We start from the raw sequence: 20,709 nt of genomic DNA, 5'->3' as shown, positions 1-20,709 counted from the left end.
TAAACTTGGAAGGTATGTCGACTGGACCAGGAGAAGTCCCTCAGTCTTGCATACGAAGACAAAAAAGTTTAAAGAAGCTGGTTGCACCAATTCGTTATGCGAGAGTAATCGAAAAAAAAATAGTTGTTTTCCAATTGCCTTGAAACTTACAGTGCAGTTAGTCAGGGACAATGGGATATCTATGCAGATGAAAAATATTGAAAACAATTTGGTTGTGTTGATTTTTGACGAACAAAATAGACCACACTTTGTTTTGTTTTCAATCAGGTTGCAGCTTACTGGACATTTATAATAAGCCTAAGAGGAGGAGACAATTGAAAAAGAATTAGTATGTACCTATTTGTTGCCATCAAAATGAGCTAGACATTTTTTTTTTTTTTTTTTTTTTTTTTTTTTTTTTTTTTTTTTTTTTTTTTTTTTTTTTTTTTTTTAGTAGTTTCATTGTTTTACTTCAATCGACTAGACACATCCAGGGTAAGTATACTGGATGAAGGAGATCTCAATGAAGGCAACATTTTTGTTGATTAGTAACAGTTGGACAACTACTTTTGCCTATTGACTCCATGAGCTTATGAATTGGGTGCTAAACCTGGCCCGACACTCTAGGCAGGCGGGCGAACTCTGTTAGGCTTTGGACTGGACGGTTGTTTGCCTGCCATTCCAAGCGATTTAAACTGTTATGTCTCCATTCTAAAACTTGTTCATCCTGCCTCAGACTCTAGGCGGGCGTCCCTCACCAAAAGCTAACACACAAGTATTTGTCCAATCTGAGTCATAGCTACTCCTGCCGTTCTTTCCCTGCCGTTTACCAAAACACTTGAAGAACTATAGGTCTCCCTGTTCACTTGCGAGTCCAGGGGACTTATCTTTCCCCTGTCTGTCTGTTCTATAGAACTAATATTAAGTTGCCATCGGCCAATTGGAGACAAAGCCAAGACAGGTAGTCTGAGTGAGAGGCAAAGCTGGCATAAGCCTTTTTCAGGATTGTATAAAACAAATGGTGTCATTTTCACTTGTTGTTTGATATTGTCTATCATCGATCCATCCATCCCTGGGTAGAACTAAGGTAGATAGCCATAGAACTAAGGGGTGATATAGATTTTTGGTTTGATCCATGACGGACAATGTCGACTGGACTTGAATGCAAAGGGGGGGGGTTGCATGAATTTGCTTGGATTCACTGGCGAACAAGTGACCTAAGCCTAATAGGATTGCCCGCTTAGAGTCTCTGGCGGCCTACCGTGTTTTAGGATTGACACGTGACAGAAAAATCTCCTGGACTCGCAGGCGAGTGGGGAGACCTATAGTTTTCCAAGTATTTGGTAAATAGCACGGACAAACAGCGGGAGTAGCTATGACTCTCAAATTGGACGAATACTTGTGTGTTGGCTTTTGGAGAGGCACGACCGCCTGAGGCAGGTTGACCAAGTTTTAGAATTGACACATGACCATTAAGTTACCTGAAATGACAGGCTAATAAGTGTCCAGTCCAATGCCTAACAGGGCAAGCCCTCCTACCTAAAGTGCTGGGCCAGGTTTAGCACCCAATTCATAAGCTCAGAGTCAAAGGTATTTTTCCAAATGTTTTGTAAACGGCGAGAGCAGCTATGACTCTCAAATTGGACAAATACTTGTGGGTTAGCTTTTAGAGAGGCACGCCCGCCTAGAGTCTCAGACAGGTGTACCAAATTTTAGAATTGACACCTGACCGTTAGGTCGCCTGGAAATGAAGGCAAATAAGCGTCCAGTCCATAGCTAACAAGGCTCGCCCGCCTGTCTGGAGTGTCGGGCCAAGTTTAGCACCCAATTCATAATCTCAGACAGTTGCGCCAACAAATATATATATGTTATATTAATAAATTATATATGTATATTCTATGTGTTTATTGTTTTTATGGAGTTTTTTTTTATAGGTGGGATTAAAGATGTATGAAAATAATGGTGATGTGCCAATGAAAGACGATGCTGTACAAACCAATGATAAGGAAGATGCATCTGATTTAACTGATGAACACGACACTAATAAAACTGAAAGTAGCCATGAATCTTTGGATGAAGAAAACCGAAAAGCAAAGGAAAGAGAGCTAGTGTCCCTTGAGAAACAGCTGGCAGGAAATATTTATAGTTACGACTTACATTTATCCAGAGTCAAACTTCTTAAAGAACTTGGAGAGCTTGACAGGCTTCGCTTAGCTTATAAAGAAATGAGCAACTTGTTCCCTCTGTCTGAAGATCTATGGCTAGATTGGATTCAGGATGAATCTAAGATTGCCGTATCTGAAGAGGAGAAAAACAATGTTTGTGAATTGTTCGAAACTGCAATTAAAGACTACCTGTCAGTACCTATTTGGTTAGAGTATTGTCAATTTACGATTGGAGGTGGGGATATAGAAGAATCAAGAGCAGTTTTTGAGAGAGCAATACAAGCAGCAGGCTTACACGTTAGCAATGGTGCAATATTATGGGAAGCATTTCGTGAATATGAAATTTGTATACTTCAAACAATTATATCTGCTGGGGGTGAGGAGGATACTATTGTGAATCAAAAAGAAAGAGTTGAAAAGCTTTTTAAAAGACAGTTATCATGTCCCTTGTTGAATAATGATTCTTCTTTTTCTGAATATGAGAGCTGGAAGTCAGAAAATAATGAACCTGTTGACCAAAGTGTGGTTGAAAATTATCAAAAAGCAAATGAAGTTTTACAAAAACTTACTCCTTTTGAAGAGGAGTTACTTGTTAAAGATGATAAAAGTGATGTATATAGAAATTATATTAAGTACGAAGTTGAAAAGGATGAGCCAGCTAGAATTTTGTGTCTTTGTGAAAGAGCAGTAGCAGACTGTCCACTTGTTGGCGATTTATGGATGATTTACATAAACTATGTAACAAAGAAGTTAAAGGACTTGGATTTGTCAGTTGTTGTGCATAAAAAAAGTCTTAGAAACTGTCCATGGATTGGTGAATTGTGGTCATCTTATATACTGCTGCTAGAAAAAATCGGGAAAGACAAACAAGAAGTATTAAAAGCTGTTGAAAAAGCATTAAGCATAGGGTTGTCGTCTGGTATTGATTATAAAAAAGTTTGGTTTGCTTATATAGACTATATTAGAAGGCAAGCTAAATTAAATAGTGAAAAAGATCTTGATGAGCTAAGAAGTATTTTAGGTAGAGCAACTGAGAACGTCCTAAGCAACTTTGGTCTAGAGGGTGACCCCAGCTGCGATTTTTATATTTATTGGGCTAGACTAGAGTTTTCTGTTGGAAGCCTAGAAGAAGCACGGAAATTGTGGAGCGAAGCTTTAGAATTGGGTTTATCCAAATCGGCTGTAATGTGGCTGAAGTACATCTCACTTGAACAGAAATATGGTGATAGTAAACATGTTCGTAGGCTTTTTCAAAGGGCTCTTCAGGCTGATACAGACTGGCCTGAAGGTATAGTAAATGAATGGATAATGTATGAAAGAGAAAGAGGCAGTTTGGACCAGTATGAGCAATGTGTTGACAAGTGTGAAGCAAGGTTAAGTGAATTGAATGAACAACATTTGAAGAGTTTGGAGGAAGATAAAGAAAAAAAGGAAACCAAGAAAAAGAAGGAAAAGAAACCAATAGAGTCGAAGAAAAAGAAGGAAGAAATAGGAGTAAAAAGGAAAGCATCCCCCACTCCGCCAACAGAGACACCATCTGCTAAGCGGGAAAGGCCAAAGGAAGATGCGGAGTCTGAAGATTTTGGAATTATAGGAGATAGCTCACCTGAGCCTGATAAAACTGTATTTTTGAGCAACCTAGATTTTAATACAAATGAAGAGACTATTAAAAACGTTATGTCTACATCAGGGAATGTTGTTAGTGTGCGGCTTGTTCGAAACTACAATAAAAAATCGAAAGGTTTTGCATATGTTGTTTTCAGCAAGCACGATGAGGTAGAAGAGGCACTAAAACGTGACCGTGAACTTGTAGATGGAAGGCCTATGTTTGTTTCAAGATACGAGGCAGATCCGTCATTTAAAACACCTGTTTTTCATTTCTCACAACGCTTAGAGAAAAACAAAGTATTTGTTAAAGGATTACCCAAGTCCAAAACAAAAGACGATTTAATCAAATTGTTTGAACCGTTTGGTATTCTAAAAGATGTAAGGATTGTTACATTTAGAAGTGGTCAGCCAAAGGGAATAGCTTATATTGAGTATGAAGACCCTGTTGCTGCATCTCAAGCTGTAGTCAAGCTTGATGGAATTGAATTGGATGGATTGAAAATTAGTGTGGCTATTAGCAATCCTCCACAAAGAAAAGAAGAAGTAAGATCCATTGAGAAAGCTGCTCCCGCTCTTGGAGGAGGTTCCAGGTAAGTTTACTTACTGATGCATAAATGTTATACTTTCTATTTCCTTTTTTTTTTTATTTATTTGTGTAATCCCGAGACTGTCAATGACAAACCTGAAATTTTGTTGATAATCTAGTCTCAGATACAGTGGTATAGTTGGTTAATGAAGTGGCAGCCACTAGGCGGTGTATTATTTAAAAGATCTTGATCTAAAAATAGAAAAATTTTAGAAAAGTATGGAGAGGCCTTATTTTTCAATGGCAAATCTAGGAATTAATTGGGAGAGACTCGGCTGTTCTTACTTTGAGAGAAGTGTAGTTGAAAGGAACTGTCCCACTAAAGAATGCTAGTGAGGCTTGGAAACCATTACTTTGGGAAACTTTAACTGTTGCATTTGGGTTTACTGCTTAATATAGTTTGCACCAGCAAATTCTTTAAAAACTATCAGAACTTGCAGCTGTTTTGCTTTGATATTTTATTAATTGTCAACCTTTTCAGAAATCGTGGGTTAAGCCATGTACTGCAGGGGGCTTGGTGGCCATATTTAAGAAATTAATTTCTTGAAAGTTTGTTTTCGAAATTTTGTTTTAAGACAAAAGTAAAGAGCAATATTAAAAGATAAAATGAGCATAGAAGTGTTATAATAAGTTGAACATTAAATGAACAGAAATTACTTTAAATAAATAAATGAAGTCTAAAAAAATTGAAATGAATAGTCACATCACTCCTAAGGAACAACAGTTACCAAAGACAAGAGTCAAACTATTATTAATCTGATTGATGCTTAGAATGACGCTAGTCATACGATGGAATTGGACCTTGGTTAGGTACTACTCTATGGAAGTACCTCTGACTAGCTCCTATATGGAAGATCTACAGAGATTATGTAAAAAAGAAAGAAAACTGGGGAAAAACACTGCTCTAATATCCACTTATACTTAGAAGAAACTTTGCGAGAAAGTAAGGAGTACTGAGTTAATATGTTCAAGGCTATCCCCATGTTTCTTATTCAAATTCTCTTTTCAATTCTGCAGTCTGTTATTTGCTTTTGTCAATTCCATCACATCTCAAATTAGCTAAAACATTCTAGAAATTTATATCAAAACTGTCCAATCATTTGTTAACACTTCCATAAAAGTTGGGAAGTCGTTCAGAGTTAAAACTAGACCTACGTTGCCCGGGCAACGTGAAGTGTTGCGGCAACCTTTGTCCGGCTTCGTCGACTAAAGTGTTGCAATAGCAACACTATGGTTTTGTTTCTTCGCTATCGATCAGTAATCACATGATCAAAGGCTTGTCCTCGGCGTTGAAAAAACAGCAACAAAATAGTATCAAAGGAAGGGACTAAATTGACTTTGCAGCCAGTTGAACTTTATCCTTTTCAATCGTAGACCTCGTGACAGATGAAAACTAGGAACAATATCTTATATAATCTAGTTGGTATTATAAAGCTATCCCTAAGTTTTCAGGATCAAAATACCATAGATGACATTCTATTAATTATTACGAAACTATCTCATTGTTTTACATTCTCGCTTGTGCTTGTTTCTTCACTATCGGTTAAATGATGAAGTTGTCAGCCTATCGAAGTTTTTAAAACGGTATGTTCAAACAAGAACGCAATCAGTTATCATATGACCAAAGGCTATTCCCAAGTGTTGAGAAAACAACAATTACAAAATAATATCGAAAGAAGGGACTAAATTGACTTTGCAGCCAGTTGAACTTTATTCTTTTCAATCGTAGACATCGTGACGGATGAAAACTTGGAACAATATCTTATATAATCTAGTTGGTATTATAAAGCTATCCATAACTATTCAGGATTAAAATACCATAGGTGATACTAATTATTACGAAACTACCTCATTGTTTTACGTTATCGTTTGTACCCGTTGCGTAAACACTTAATTCTGTCAGATTTAAAGAGATCGAATACAATGTGCACCAATTTGCACAAATTTCTAGCCCAAAGTGAACAGATTCTTACTGACAAGTCCCTCTCCCGTGATAGACATCAAGCTCACCGGAAACAAATAAATGGGTACACCAACTAGCAAAAGTTGCAAGCCCCTCATCGCTGAAGATGATTGTAGCCCAACAGCCAATTATTACTTACAAGTCCCCTACATGTCTTACCACTTGAACCAAATTGGTTTAACCATCAAATACACCGGAAACAAATAATAGGTACACCAACTAGCAAAAGTGGCAAACTCCTCATTACCGAAGATGATTATGAGCTAACAGCTGTTTCTCGCCCAAAGTGAATCGATTCTTACTTATAAGTCCCTCTCCCGTGATAGGCATCAAGTTCACCGGAAACAAATAAATGGGTACACCAACTAGCATATTTGCAAACCCCTCATCGCTGAAGTTGACTGTAGCCTAACAGCAGATTATTACTTACAAGTCCCCTACATGTCTTACCACTGGAACCAAATTGGTTTTACCATCAAATACACTGGAAACAAATAATAGATACACCAACTAGCAAAAGTTGCTAACCCCTCATTGCCGAATGTACCTAACAGCCGACTGTTGCTTATAAATCCTCTATATGTCTCACAATTTGTATCGGCCTAGATTTCGTTTCATTGTGTACCTTACTACTGAAGTTGTCAACCCCTTGAAAATTTTAAACTGGTATACCTCATGTAGGAATTTTTTTACCAAAAAATGGATGTCACATACTTTAATTAGCTCATCAAGAGCTATCGATTGCCGTCGAAAAAAAAAACTATCTGTCTTAGTTCAAAAGTTGATTTTTTTTTTGCCGTAGGCCAACTTTCTAACGTCACCACTTAGAAAGGAGCAAAGGACAAGCTCCAATTTCTTTAGCAATGAGAGAACTTTTAAAGTTTATTAGGCACATCTGATACCATTTCTCTACCGCAAAAAATGGGGCAAAAATGCCACATTTTTGCTTCTGTAAATTTTTCTATTTGTCAGTCAAAGAAGATATATTGGCTGTGGGGCCGGGGAAATGCTGCATATATTTAACACTTATAGATTTTAGTTCATTTTCAATTTGAAAGTGGTTCCTGCCTGCTTGCTTGCTAGAACAGAGCTTTCCACTCGAAAGCAGAAACATGGTTTGATGAAACGAAAGCTAGGCTGCACTACTTCAGATACTCCTCTCTGACATAGGCTATATAACTCCACTTCTTTTCGCACACCATAGGCTCTGGCTCGTGGACAAGCAAAAACCATCCTTTTTGGCCCCAGGCAAGAGTTCTGCGGAGCTTTCCCAAATGTAATGTCATATTCATCAATCCAGCCTGAGGTCCACACTTTCCGTAAAAACCGCATAGGTTAGACCCTTACCAATTTCCAGGAATAGGCTGAGATCGGCGGCATAGGAAAAAAAAAAAGAAAAAAAAACGGACAAAACCAAAGTGTTGCTCTCGCAACACAAATAAGACTAAGCTGAAATATCTTTTATATTAGGTTGATTAAGAAGGCTATGTTGCTTTCACCAGACAAGACATTGTGCAATTTGAATATCCATTGCCAAAAACCCCATATAGGAGAACTACAGTCCCCCCTCTTTAGCAAGAAGGATAACCACTCGTTCACGTGGGAAGAAGTGATGTTTCTCATTTTATTCTTCTTTTTTGTGTTATAAGTAAAGTAGAAACGGTGTATATAAGATGAGGGGTATATATTGTCTATATTTTATCGCTTTTCCGTTATTCTAGGGTAACTGGACCTCGCGGAAAGGGTAAAAGTCAAATTGCTTTAGTTCCAGCATCAGTGCAGAGGAAAGCAAATGCACCTGCTCCAACTGCGCAATCAAGTGAAGCAAAACCACCAGCAAAGTCGAATGAAGATTTTCGTAAAATGTTACTTGGCTTCAAATAATATGGATTTGAATTGGTTTTTGTAATTATGTAATCGTTGAAAATTTCATAAATTATAGTTCTGTATGGTTTTTAATTTTGCTTTTCTTTTTTTAGCCATGAAGTTTAAAATATATTTTTGCCATCTTCCAAGACCGAGCTATTCTTTTTAGATTATCGGAAATTATTATTTCCTAGCTTTGGTCTGCGCCTCTAGCACTATTTTCTCATTTAATGAAATTACTAAGGTGCAAAATCGTAAATTCAACATGCTTAAAGTTTTTGTTAATTGGTCTAATAACTCATGACGATATTACACCTTATGGGCTGATGCACATCTTTTTAAGAGGAGATTCCACCTTATCTGAATTCATGTATAAGAAGAATAGAACGGTCCATGTGCTCACTTCCTTACCAGTATCCTTATTAATAGATAAAAGACCCTTAGAAAAGACCAAGTCTTGCTGTCATTCCAAACTGTCTCGACCGATCCTTTTGCAAAAGTGTGTTGTTGTAGCCTGTGTGTGAGGGGAAAAAGCCCAGGAAAGTAGGTAAATTGTAACTCGTAGGTTACTCCAGAGAATTGAGATTAAACAGCACAACGACATACTCGGTTCTGAATTTGTTCCAACTATTAAAGACGAGCTCCCTAGCTTTAAAAAAGTATTTCTGATTTTGGATGCTATTTTGTTAACTTAGGAAATATCATGCTGGTACCACCTTAAATGGACTCCTTGCTTCTTTTGCCTCGAAGTGTTATAAGTTGAAATTGTTTATGCCAATCAAGCTGGATCTTCGAATCATTTCTTGCCTTGAAAATGGAGATAAAATGATGTTTATTATTGTTTATAGTTGCAGAGACGCTACTTCAGGAAGGATCAGGGAACCAAACTGCTTGTTAGTGAATGAATCGTTTTTCGTTTTGTTTTTTCATTAAGAAGTTTATTTGTTTGTCCAATTTGATGGGTAGAACTACTAGTATTAGCTTGGAAATTATTATTTACCCTTTGTGAGCCTAACTCTTCAGTTGGGGCAAGGAAGTTTATTTACTGATTGTTATCCTATATCTAACAAGTCATAGAAGTGATTATAATTACTTCCCTGCTTGTTTGACCTAGATTCTGCCATTCTTGTTATTTTTATGACAAAAGTATCCTGTCCTGTGGCAAATATAAACTCATGAAAAATTAAGAACGTGACGGAAAAATGGTAGGACCTATATAAATCGCCCCCCTTTGCATCATATACGTTGGATTTCTATATACATAAAAAGCCTTTGGGTGTATAAAAATGGCAGGATAATACAAAGACAAACTGGTTGTCAAAATTCTAGCCGTTCAGGTTCAATCAGCATGTTGAGAATGTCAAGCAAGGAAAAATCGCATGTAAAGTCATGGGAAGCCCCCTCCACTAGCAGCAGAATCCTGGATTGACCATCACACAGGGTTTTCTTCAATGGTAAGAAAAAATAGCCTGTACATATACAATACAAAAGATATAAACTGTTTCTGCTATGCACTGAGTACGTGTCAAAATAGAATTTCTATGATCTTTTGATGGTTCTGTGCCGTTAATGGATGTAACCAATTTGTTTAGAAGTGAATTGAAAATAGCTTGACTACCTCAAAATGGACCAGGAGAACAAAAAGTTAGAAGCTTCATACCCAAGCTATAAAGGGTGCAATTTTCACTTAAGACGAAATTGCGCTGAGTATGTGAACCCTAAAAAAAACATAATTGATAAGTTATGTATCAAGTTATTTCAGCTTAAAGTCTTTTTCCTTTAGATTTCCCTTTTTCGCATTTTTGTTTTTGCTCCATCTTTTCTTACGTGCCTTAACACAGGAACTTACTTGTCCTAGGAACGATTATTCCAATAGACCTAACTCAAAACGTAAATCCTAACAAGCATTTTGTGCTGCTTATAAAAAAAATCTTTAATTTTAATCGCCTACAAATCTTCGAGCTTCAATCGGATTGTGATGTCAATAACATGGCAATAAAATCTGTAACAAAGGACGGTATTTAGTAGTTTAGCCCTGTAATTGTGTATAAATGAAAACGAAAATATTTGCATATTATTCATTAAATCTTGCAGTTTTACAATCAAAGTTTGGACTCTAATAAGGTTTAATCGTGATTTATTCTGTTTTTATGTCTTTTTGCTGGAAATTGGGCACCACCCAAATCTAAATAATTAATTAAATAAATTAAATCTAAGTAATTAAACAATAGAAATAACTGACCAATATTATAATTTAATTTATTTTTTTTAATTAAAAAATTTTTCAACTGTTTCTTGAAGGAGCCTATGTTACAGGACCGTCGAATCCCAACAGGAATGGAATCCCAGGCACGTCCGACAGCAACTATCAGACCAAAGTCCGAGCGCACTGCAGGGGTGGATGGCACTAGCACATCATCCTGGTTCCTAGTTTCATAAGGACTGACATTTCTAACAATCTCAAGAAGCCCGGAAAAACTTAATGGAAGGTTTCCGCGGAAATATTGAAATGCAATGAAAGAGAGGTGCAATGTATGAATATATTTAATCTTCAGAAGTTCAACAGAAATATGGGTGATAGACTGCAGGACATTTGCTGATTTCAGTTGGAGATTATGTAAAGGTGTAGGTAAAGATGGAAATGTAGACATCCACACTGACGAGCAGTAACATAAATAAGGGTAAATAAGAGAGAAGTATAATAGACAAAGGATAGAGAAAGGAAAGACTCGCTTTAGCTTCCGAATAATTCCAAGGCCTCGAGAAACCTTTAATCTCATTGACTCAATATGCCGCTTGAAAGATAGGTTTTCATCCAGACGTAGCCCAAGAAATCGAACAAACTGGTCAGCTGGGCGGGATATGGATTCCTTAGATGTTTGAAGCTCTGTTACTGTAGGGCAGAATTTGCCTATGCGGGAGAATATAAGAAGAAACGATTTCTTTACTTTCAAAGCTAATAAATTTGCATCAAACCAATGATATATGTTTTCTGTCATCAATTGTAGCTTGAGGATAAGGGATGATTTATCAAGTGCTGCAGCCCCCAGGGTGCTGTCGTCGGCGAATGCAAAGAGTTCTTCATGTTGACCAGGCGTATCCAAGGCTCCAACCACAGCATCTCCTTTCTGGCACAAATGACAACAGAAATTAGATCGTGGGTTGCTAAATAGTTGAGGGAGGTCTAAGACGGGCATTTTTGTTCATATGGACGGAAATTCTGTGTGACTTATCTTCTACATGGCTAAAGCCAGTTCAATCTCTACAATTGGGTTCTCTGATGTACAATACATTATATGCATATGTTTGAATACATTGAAGTGTTGTAGCCCACATAAACAGAAAAAGAGAAAAACTACATTTAACATTGCTGAAAACAATATTCCTAGTAACATTTACCACCCCCGTAAGAAATTTTCATGGTAAGGCTCATGAGGGTCCGCCTCACCTTTTCAACTACTGTAATACTAGGGATGTAAACGTAATATATTATGTTACACATAGAAATAATGCAGCAATGGAAGGGGCACTATAACCCTCCCTTCCTGCAACAGTAATAAAGGCGTAGACTAAAATATTCCAGGGAAACAAGAGGGATTACACGTAAGTTTCCAACCCCCTCCCCTTCCCAAAAACTCATTCTATATTTAGCGAAAGACTCAATGAGAGTTAGGATAGTTGACATTAAAATATACCCTTTGGGTATCTGCTCCCCCCCCCCCGTTTACAAAATGACCCACCTCCTCTCCTTCATGATAGCTGATAAGCAGTTACAAATCTCTGTATCTAATTTAATGAAATGGAAAGCGAATAATTTTCCTTAAACAAAGCTTTAAAACAAATGTCAGTAATGTTTTTCTGCAATAAGAAGGGAGTATCACCCCGCAACACAACTATTCAGGCTTAGTCTAAATGGAAGGAGGTTAATTCTTACCCCCTCATCCTACTCAGGTCTGGATTTACCAATAGCCCCACAAGGCCCAGGCCTCGGGATGCACAATGTCAGGGGGCGCAAGAAATTATCAACGAATGATTATTTTTCTTAATAAAATCTGGACTGATATGAATTATCGTCAAAGTGCCAGGCTAACTCCGCCACTGCGCTGCCTATTTAAAGAGAAGTGATTTGAAAACTCTGGAATTCTCTCAGATTTTACCTTCATAGACGTAGCCTTAAAAGAAATATTATCATAGTAGTTTCGGTGGTAGTAGAAGTAGTTACAGTGCTAGTGTTGTATTAGTTGCAGTAGCAGCACTATTAATAGCGGTAGTAGCATGTGCATATTTTGGTCAGTTGAACATCGCTTTCATGATACCCTGGAAGTTTCACCTTGACACGTTAAGTCGTTCCCAAAAGATCGTTTATGTGCGCTTTTGACACCCTTTTACACCTTAATACTCTAAGACTTACGACTTGTTGCAATCGAAGCACTAATTGGAGTAGTTTAGTAGCAGTAGTAGCATCAGTTAACGTAGCACTGGTATTAGTGTTAGTAGTTATATGCGTATATTACCTTTTTACCAATTGATCTTCCCCTTTAAGTATTTCAAAGTTTCAACTTAATACCCACATCGATTCTCTAGATCGGCCCTTTTGACAATCTGCATGCGCTTAGTGTGTTTTGATTCTCAGTGGGTTTTGATTGCTCAATATTCTATTAACTTTTCACCTTCATACGTGTAGCCTTAATTCAGCTATTATCATACTAGTAGGGGCAATAGTAGCAATAGTTGTGTATAATTATTACTAGTAAAAGTAGTAGCATCAGCATTAATAGCAGTAGTAGCAGGTACTTTTTGCCTTTTGGTCAACTGAACGTCCCACTCATGATGCCCCTGAAGTTTCCTCTTGATATGATAAGCCGTTCCAAAAATACTGCTGATACACCGTATCAGCAATCTGTATACACATAGTATGTATCGATTTAGTTCAACTTTCCCCTCAGAGTTTCCTCCGAAATTTTGTTCAATGTCCACAGCCTTAGTAGTACTCACTACAGAAGTAGTAGTTGTAGTGATAATAGTGGTAGCAATAATAGTGCTTGTGGTAGCAGTAGAAGCAGCAGTAGTTGTAGTAGTAGTAGCATGCAAATATTGTCTTATTGGTTAATTGATCATCTTCCTTATCATTTTCTGAAAATTCCAAATAAATATGCTCTGTTATTCCTGAGTTAAACCCTTTTGACAACCCATATACACATAGCATGTTATAATATAGTTCAACACACCCCTCAACATTTTCTGAAAGACTCATCTTAATGCCCTTCGTATTTTAGGAAAGTAGAAGTCGGACATGCATACCTTTACATACATTCCATAAAAACCTTATATGTCCCCAGAGTATAACTTAAAGTCCTTGTCCCAACGCTCTGGGGGGGGGGTGCCAACCCTTTAGGCATTGTTATATTCTCTTGGACTCTTTTAAACCATACTGCCTTCGCATAATTTCAATCAGATGCGTTTGGTGAAAAGAGGGGTAGTTTGGGGGTGGGGGCTAGTTGACTTCCATCACTATTGATTCTTAAAAGGGCACTAAAACTTCAAATTTCAACCAAATGAGCGAGCCCCCTCTAAATTTATGCAACCATCTTATCCATAAGAGCCTCAAATTCCCCGGGGCATAACTTACAACCCTCGCCCTCAGGCTCTGGTGGTTTGCATCAACCCCAAAAGCCTTGTTATATGACCATTGGACTATTTTGAATAAAAGGACTGTATAAAAATTTCTATTGGATGCATTTCAGGAAAACACGACGTTTTGGTGTGTGTGTGCGGGGGGGGGGCTGTGCTCTGTTCACTTTTACTTTTAAAAAATGGCTCTAGAACTTCTGATTACAAGTCCAATAAGTCCCCTCCAAATCATATACGACCAGCCTTTCTATAAGAACCATATATAACCCAGGGCATAACTTACAACCCTTGCCCTACGAGCTGTAGGGGGATTGTCTTCCTCAGAGATTGACAGTACTACAGTCAGAATTACGATTGACTTCACTTTAGACGAGTCAACTATCGTAGCTCATGGTCCGAACACACTGCTAGTTTCTTCAATCATAGGCGAAGTTTAAGAGCATGTTCAAACCTTCTTACTTTAGTCATTGGTAGTAACTAAATAATAACTCAAACTTAGTTATTTTCACTACGGAATAAATGTGAGTCATAAGATCTGAATAACGATAGTTAGTGCTTTTAGCAACCTTTTCTTACTGCGGTATATGAGCAGATAGTTGTTACTTTGTTTCCACTTTCATCACTTCTTATATAAAATACACTTTTCTTTGCTACAACCGTTAGGACCTCATCGGACATACTCTAGTCAAACAGTTCGTGGAAACGAATTGTAAGTAGGAAGCCGCACGGCTCAATAGTAACCGAAACTCTAAAAACCAGAATTTTGATATCAATAGATATATCAAAAGAATTGGCCTGTAATGCTGATTCCAAATATGTAACATTCATTAGGTTTTAAGTATTACACATCAAAAGCTACGCACCTGAGAAAATTTGCCTGGATTTTGAAAAAGGGGGAAAACAACCCCAAAAGTCAAAAGACGTTAATTAAAATCGCATCATCAGATTTAGCGTATCTGAGAACCCTACTGTAGAAGTTTCAATCTCCCATCTGCAAAAATGTGGAATTCTGTATTTTTGCCAAAAGAAAGATCACGGATGCTTGTTTATTTGTTTGTTTTTTATTTTCCCAGGGGTGATCATATCGAACCAATAATCCTAAAATATCTGGAAGGCTCATTTGAACAAAAAATAAGAGTTTAAGTCCCCTTTTTAAGTGACCAAAAGACTTGGGGGTAACTAGTCCCCCTCCTACCAAACCCCCACCCCCTTTTCCTCAAAATTATCCGATCAAAATTTTAAGATAGCCATATTGTTCAGCATTACTGAAAGGCCCAAAAACTATGTCTTTGGAGATAATATGGTCCCCGAAAGTCTCTGGAAAAAGGTCTTTGAGTTATTAATTTGCCCAATTGTTTGCGTATAGTTGTTGTTATTAGGAAGTATGTATACATTTTTCAGGTGTAGGGGAGGGGGGTGGATTTTCTGCTTGAGGGATTTTCTACAGGGAAAGTTTTTCATGGGGAGGGAGGTTTCGGGGGGGGGGGGACTTTCCAGAATTTTTACGCTGGGGAGAATTCCTGAATTTACTGTCACTTTACCAACTTAATCTTATATGTAGACATTAAGAGAAATATCTGGAGAAAATTTTTACCGGGTTAAAGTCGTATTGAGCATCTTTCCGTAGGAGGGGGATTATTCGCGGGAGAAATTCCCCAGAGGGAATTTTCTGCGGGACCAACTTTCCATTTGGGGAGGGGGGTATTTGCTGGAAAAATTTTCCACAGAGGAGGGGATTTCCCGCATGATTTTAAAAATGATCGTTTCAGAATGAAAGTCCTTTTCAAGTGAAAGTGCGCTAAGAAATGAACTTCACCTGGAACCATCCGCAAGAAATTTTTCGGGGAAAATTTTCAGCTAGAATAAAATTGTCTGAGAGAAATTCTCCTGGAGGGGGGTCATATTTTACGTGGGAAGAAATTTCCATAGAGGGATTGTCCGTGGGGAGAACGAATTTCCGATGGAAGGGGAGCTAGTTTTCTCAGCATTATTTTAAAGCGATCAGAAATTAAATAAAAAAAATCAACTGAAAGTAAAGGGCAGAATCAAAACTTAAAACGAACAGAAACTATTACTTATATGAGGGGAGCTGCCGTCTCCTCAATACCACGCTCTTTACGCCAGAAACTCCGATAATTTTCAAAATTCTCTCATTTGTAATTGAAACACCTAACAAGCGCAGATATCGTCCTATTCCTCAATTTTTTTATTTATGTGCTAACATATCAAAGAGTTTGTGGTGACGAACTGTAAAAATGAAGTGATACGGGTTAATACTAACCAAAACTTTGGAAACGAAATTTTGATATCAATCGATATTTTATCAGCTTGTTATGTTGATTATGTATATATAATATTAATTAAGCTTAGTTTTACCCATGAAAGACTAAGTAACTGCGAAAATGTGCTTGATTTTCAAAAGAGGGAGGGAACACCCACTAAAAGTCAAAGAATTTTAATTAAAATCAAACCATTAGATTCAGCGTATAAGAGAACCCTACTGTAGTGGTTTCAAGCCCCTATCTGCAAAATTTAGAATTTGCATTACCTGCCTGAAGAAAAACCATGAATGCGTGTTAATTTTTTTCCCCAGGGGTGATCGTATCAAACCAACTGCCCTAGAACATTGGAAGAGGACTTATTTGAGCGGAAATTGAAAACTTCTGGTGTCCCTATTATTTGACTGAAAAGATTGGACGGCTGCTAGCCCCCCTCCTACGTACCTCTTTTCCCAAAAAAATTTTTGATCAAAAGTTTGAGGTGACTATTTTGGTTAGCATAGTTAAAAGGTTCCAAAACTATACCTTTAGATTCAACATGACCCATGCAGTCCCTGAGGATAGGTCTGGGGATGAAAGTATGCTTAGGATAATTTGCTAAGGATAATAAGGAAAATGCACGATCTCTGAAAACCAGTTTCATAGCCACAAAAACAAATAACGGTTGACTGAATGCATTTGACTTGTATAACTTGGGCTAAATGTTGCACATTAGGGGGTGGGGGTAAAGTTATGTTAAATTAGTTTACTGTACCCCTACACTCCCTAATGTACAAATATGCAAACATATAGCCGAATTATATTATTATATAAACTAAAGTATTATATTTTCATCATATTTTGCATATTTCATTAGGATTAACATAAGTTTATTTTTTGGGTGTGTTCCTATAATTAAGAACAACCTTTTTTTTATTAAAGAAACAATAAGACCAATGCTTATCGTAATTTGTGAAGGGCGGGACAAATTCTGTCCATGAAAATATAAAGGGCATTTTCAAAATTGTCGCTGGTTCCAGCAATTATGCTAGCTCAACTATAATAAAAAGAAAATTGTTTTTCTATATTTTTGGGGGAAAACTGGGGTTTTAAATAGTCAAGAAAACAAAAATAAGAAGAAGAAGCAAATATCTTGATTAAATCACCGATAATAGATTTTCAGTGATTGGAATATAAGCCGAGGTTACGAACTCGGGAAGATTCAGGGAGGAAGCAAGTATTTTGTTCTATTCTCTCTGTGAAAATGCAAAACGGAATTTTTCAAAATTTCAAGGGTAATTTTCGCGCTAGAAAAAATCAAAACGTCCATTTAAAGTGTTTTTCCACATCTAGTGGTAATTTCACCCCCTTCCTATAGTTGTGCTTTTATAGAACATGGTAGAGAAACAAAAAATTATTAATTACACTTATAAAGAGTATTATAATTCTAGTGATTTCTAGTCAATAATCTAGTGATTTTTTGCTGATTAGTGATTTTGTTTTTCAAGGATCTGGTAATGTTTTTCGCACCATGAGGCAACATTGCTCAAAACACAGTCAATAGCGATTTCAAAATGGTATGGTGCTGCTTAAGGACTAAGGCTACGGACCAAGTAGGCAGAGTGTGAGTTTAATCAAAAAGACAACAGTAGGTCCACAATTTATCCTGAACTGGCCCAAGTAAAGATAGAAAGAAGACAATAATTATCATTACATGGAATAGAAAAGTCATCGGTAAAATTCTAGTTAATTGACTTCTTGCTATCTTGGAAAGGGTTTAGGTTAGGAAAATGAAACTTTTAGGGATGGGTCTACAGGCTGAATTATGTCCCGGGAAGGTATTTTAAAGTACCCACCTCCACTCCTTCTCCCTCTAGAGGGCCCTGAAATTTGCCTACATGACAGGTCTATACCTATTCTATACCTATTGAAATTTTGACAAAACAACATTTTACATTAATATTCAGTTACTAGTTGCTTTTTCTCTGCCTTTAGTTCTGAAAATTCAATTCCTGTTATTTGAATAGAATTTTGAGCAAAATCAATGTTTTTTTTCAAAATTTAAGGATGAAATTCTAGTTAGTTGACTTCTTGCTATCTCAGAAAGGGTCTGGGTTAGGAACATGAAACTTTCAGGGATGAATCTACAGACTAAAGTGTGTCCTGGGAAGGTATTTTAAAGCAACTGCCTCCACTCCTCCCTCTATAAAGGGCCCTGACCTTTGATGACCTTTAAAAGTATGTGTGTTATAAAAGTGAAACCTTGCAAAATAGATCTTCTGCTTAATTGAAGTACAAAAAAATTGTTTTCAGCTTCAAAACTTTGCTCAATTCTATTTTATAAGGTTTTAAAGATATGCAAATACATTTCCTAAATTTTGAAAAAAAAAAACATTTGAAAGCAAGATTATTAGGATACAAATATATTCTTTTGGTTAGTTCAACACCCTCCACAGCAAGGCCTGTTAGTTTCAACTTCACACACCAAACTGTTCCTCAGATATGGCTGTTATGTCCTTCTGACAACCTTCATACAGATGGTACACAGTTATTCAGTTTACCTTCCCCCCTCAAAATTCCTTGAAAATTTCACCTTCATATCCTTAGGCATAGCTGTAATAGTAGTCACAGTAGTATTGATATTACTAGTTGTAGCAATAATAGTAATAATAGTAGTACTAGTAGCAGCAGTAGTAGTATTAACATGTTACCTTTAGGTCAGTTGGATTTCTCTCTCATCAATCTCTGGAAGTTTCAGTTGTGTACAACCTCAACTCAAGGGAAGGTATTTGCAATTTGTGGGACAAGACCTATGGCAAGAGGGGTTCAATCTTTAAACCTAATGAAAACAAATGATGATGTGAGAAAGTTCTACTTTGTGATCAATTGCTGTGGGGGACTGTTTAGGAACCAGTTCATGGTTTCTATGTATGTATTTCCGGTAATAACCCTGCCAAATGTCCAGGAAATAAACCATATTTTTTTAGAATCTGGGCATATGTAGCAAGATACAGTGCACACTTGCATTGAATGGGCTACAAAGAACATGTCAGTGTTTAGTATTGAGGGATGGCAGACCATCGGCCTTCTAGCATGAATCAACCCTTTTCTATAGATTGTTAATGTTATTGATGATCACAAAAGTTGGTCAGATTTCCACTGGCTTGGAGAGGGTCTGATAAAAACAAGAAAAAGGCAACTGACTGTACCACTATTCTTTGGAACAAGATCAAGTATATTTGTGTTTGCAAAGATGCTCCAAATTTGGTTTATTACAAATATGATTTTAGATTGGACTTTAAGTTGTTTGATATTATAATGGGAAGTGGAAACGCGTCTGAGTCTGAACTACAGCTCAAGAAAGCTTATCCAAAGCATCAGCCTCTTGCTGCTGCCAATTATAAGGCTGTGCAAGATCTTTGCAAGTCATTAGTCATTCCTCAAATCCATCATGACCTCTACAAAAAAATGCCATATTCCAAAGTAGTGAGAGATGCTCTAGAAGAGTCAGATGTTGATCAACAGGTCGTTGACAAAGAAGCAGTATACTAATTTGTGCACTTTACAACATATTTTGATTAAAATTAGATATCCAGTTGAGGGTCTTAAGTGACTATAGGCACATATTCTTGTCCCACATAAAGGTTGTAAATAGCTGTATGGTAGCCTATAAAGTGTGAGAGCTAGAGATTTTTAACAATGGTGCTGTATAAGTTTGCTAATTTTCATTGAATGTATGAAAATATTAATAATATCAAGAGAGCTTACAATTTTGAAGGTTAAAATTCCTGTCTGCTGTAAAATTCTTATATTGTCAGTTATGAGCTTTAGGTGGCACAATGTCAATATGTTGTTGAAAAAGGTATGCATGTTTAATGTTGTAAATGGTAAAATTGGTAATGCTAAAATTGTGTATTTTACCAATATTTTACTGACATATTTTATGATGCCTTGTAGTTATCAAACTACCCAAAGGCTGAGAGAAACAGGTTTGGATATAGTATTGTTATTGTGGTTTTTAATGGAGACATAGTAGGACAAAAAAAGTAATATAATTGCTAATTAAACTCATTAATATCATTGTGAAGTGTTTATGATTGAGTGATAAATTGGTATTTGATTAGCCCTTCTCTTACAGCATATCACCTTGTTTACATTTGCTTACTGTCTTTTAATGAACAGTTTATGTAGTCCTTCCACACAAAAAAAAATACAGAAAGCAATTTCATTTAGCCTGTGGATCCATAGCATTGTTATCCTTTCTACAGCTTAGAACAGACATAGCTTTTTTTGGTGCTGATTTGGTAAATTGGTGTCGATTTGCAAAGAAAACAGTGCAGATTTGAGGTGTATGTGTGTGTCTGTGGAAAAATTTTCTAGTTTTCAGTGCCTACTTGCAAAAACAGCACTGAATTCCATTATGATCATAAAAAAAGTAATCCTCAGTTGTTTCCTTCTCTTTATTATGACAGATCAAAAGATCTGAATAACAATAATAATAATAGTTGAATATTTAATAATAAAAGAATCTAATCTTTAAATAAAAAATTTAAAACAAAAAAAAGTTTTAAAATAATATAAATCTTAATAATCATAGAAATTCACAATAATAATGAAAGAACTAAATGATAAGTTTAGACCAATCATTCAACT

General features: G+C 36.7%; 2 protein-coding genes across 8 annotated transcripts in view; both read left to right on the top strand.

Moving 5' to 3' along the window:
• The window catches only part of LOC136033856 (squamous cell carcinoma antigen recognized by T-cells 3-like), a 30,325-nt gene extending 22,065 nt beyond the window's left edge, over positions 1-8,260 (top strand). For all 4 annotated transcript variants that reach the window (XM_065714818.1, XM_065714821.1, XM_065714820.1 and 1 more), the window contains exons 2-3: positions 1,914-4,342; positions 8,023-8,260. In XM_065714818.1, the coding sequence (XP_065570890.1) occupies positions 1,926-4,342; positions 8,023-8,185 (2,580 nt within the window). In that variant the 5' untranslated portion in view covers positions 1,914-1,925 and the 3' untranslated portion in view covers positions 8,186-8,260. The remainder of the gene's footprint in view (positions 1-1,913; positions 4,343-8,022) is intronic.
• A 9,329-nt stretch (positions 8,261-17,589) lies between these two features.
• The window catches only part of LOC136033853 (polypeptide N-acetylgalactosaminyltransferase 11-like), a 48,896-nt gene continuing 45,776 nt past the window's right edge, over positions 17,590-20,709 (top strand). The window contains exon 1 of one of the 4 annotated variants that reach the window (XM_065714815.1): positions 17,590-17,680. The gene's annotated coding sequence lies outside the window, so the exon portion shown is untranslated. Of the gene's footprint in view, positions 17,791-20,709 lie in introns of all 4 variants that reach the window. The other 3 variants (XM_065714814.1, XM_065714816.1, XM_065714817.1) reach the window with 3 other exon arrangements.

This window comes from Artemia franciscana, chromosome 12 (assembly GCF_032884065.1).
Source record: "Artemia franciscana chromosome 12, ASM3288406v1, whole genome shotgun sequence".
In the NCBI taxonomy this organism is placed as follows: domain Eukaryota; kingdom Metazoa; phylum Arthropoda; class Branchiopoda; order Anostraca; family Artemiidae; genus Artemia; species Artemia franciscana.
The sequence above is the reverse complement of the archived record's forward strand: the minus strand, read 5'-3'. Positions and strand labels throughout refer to the sequence as shown.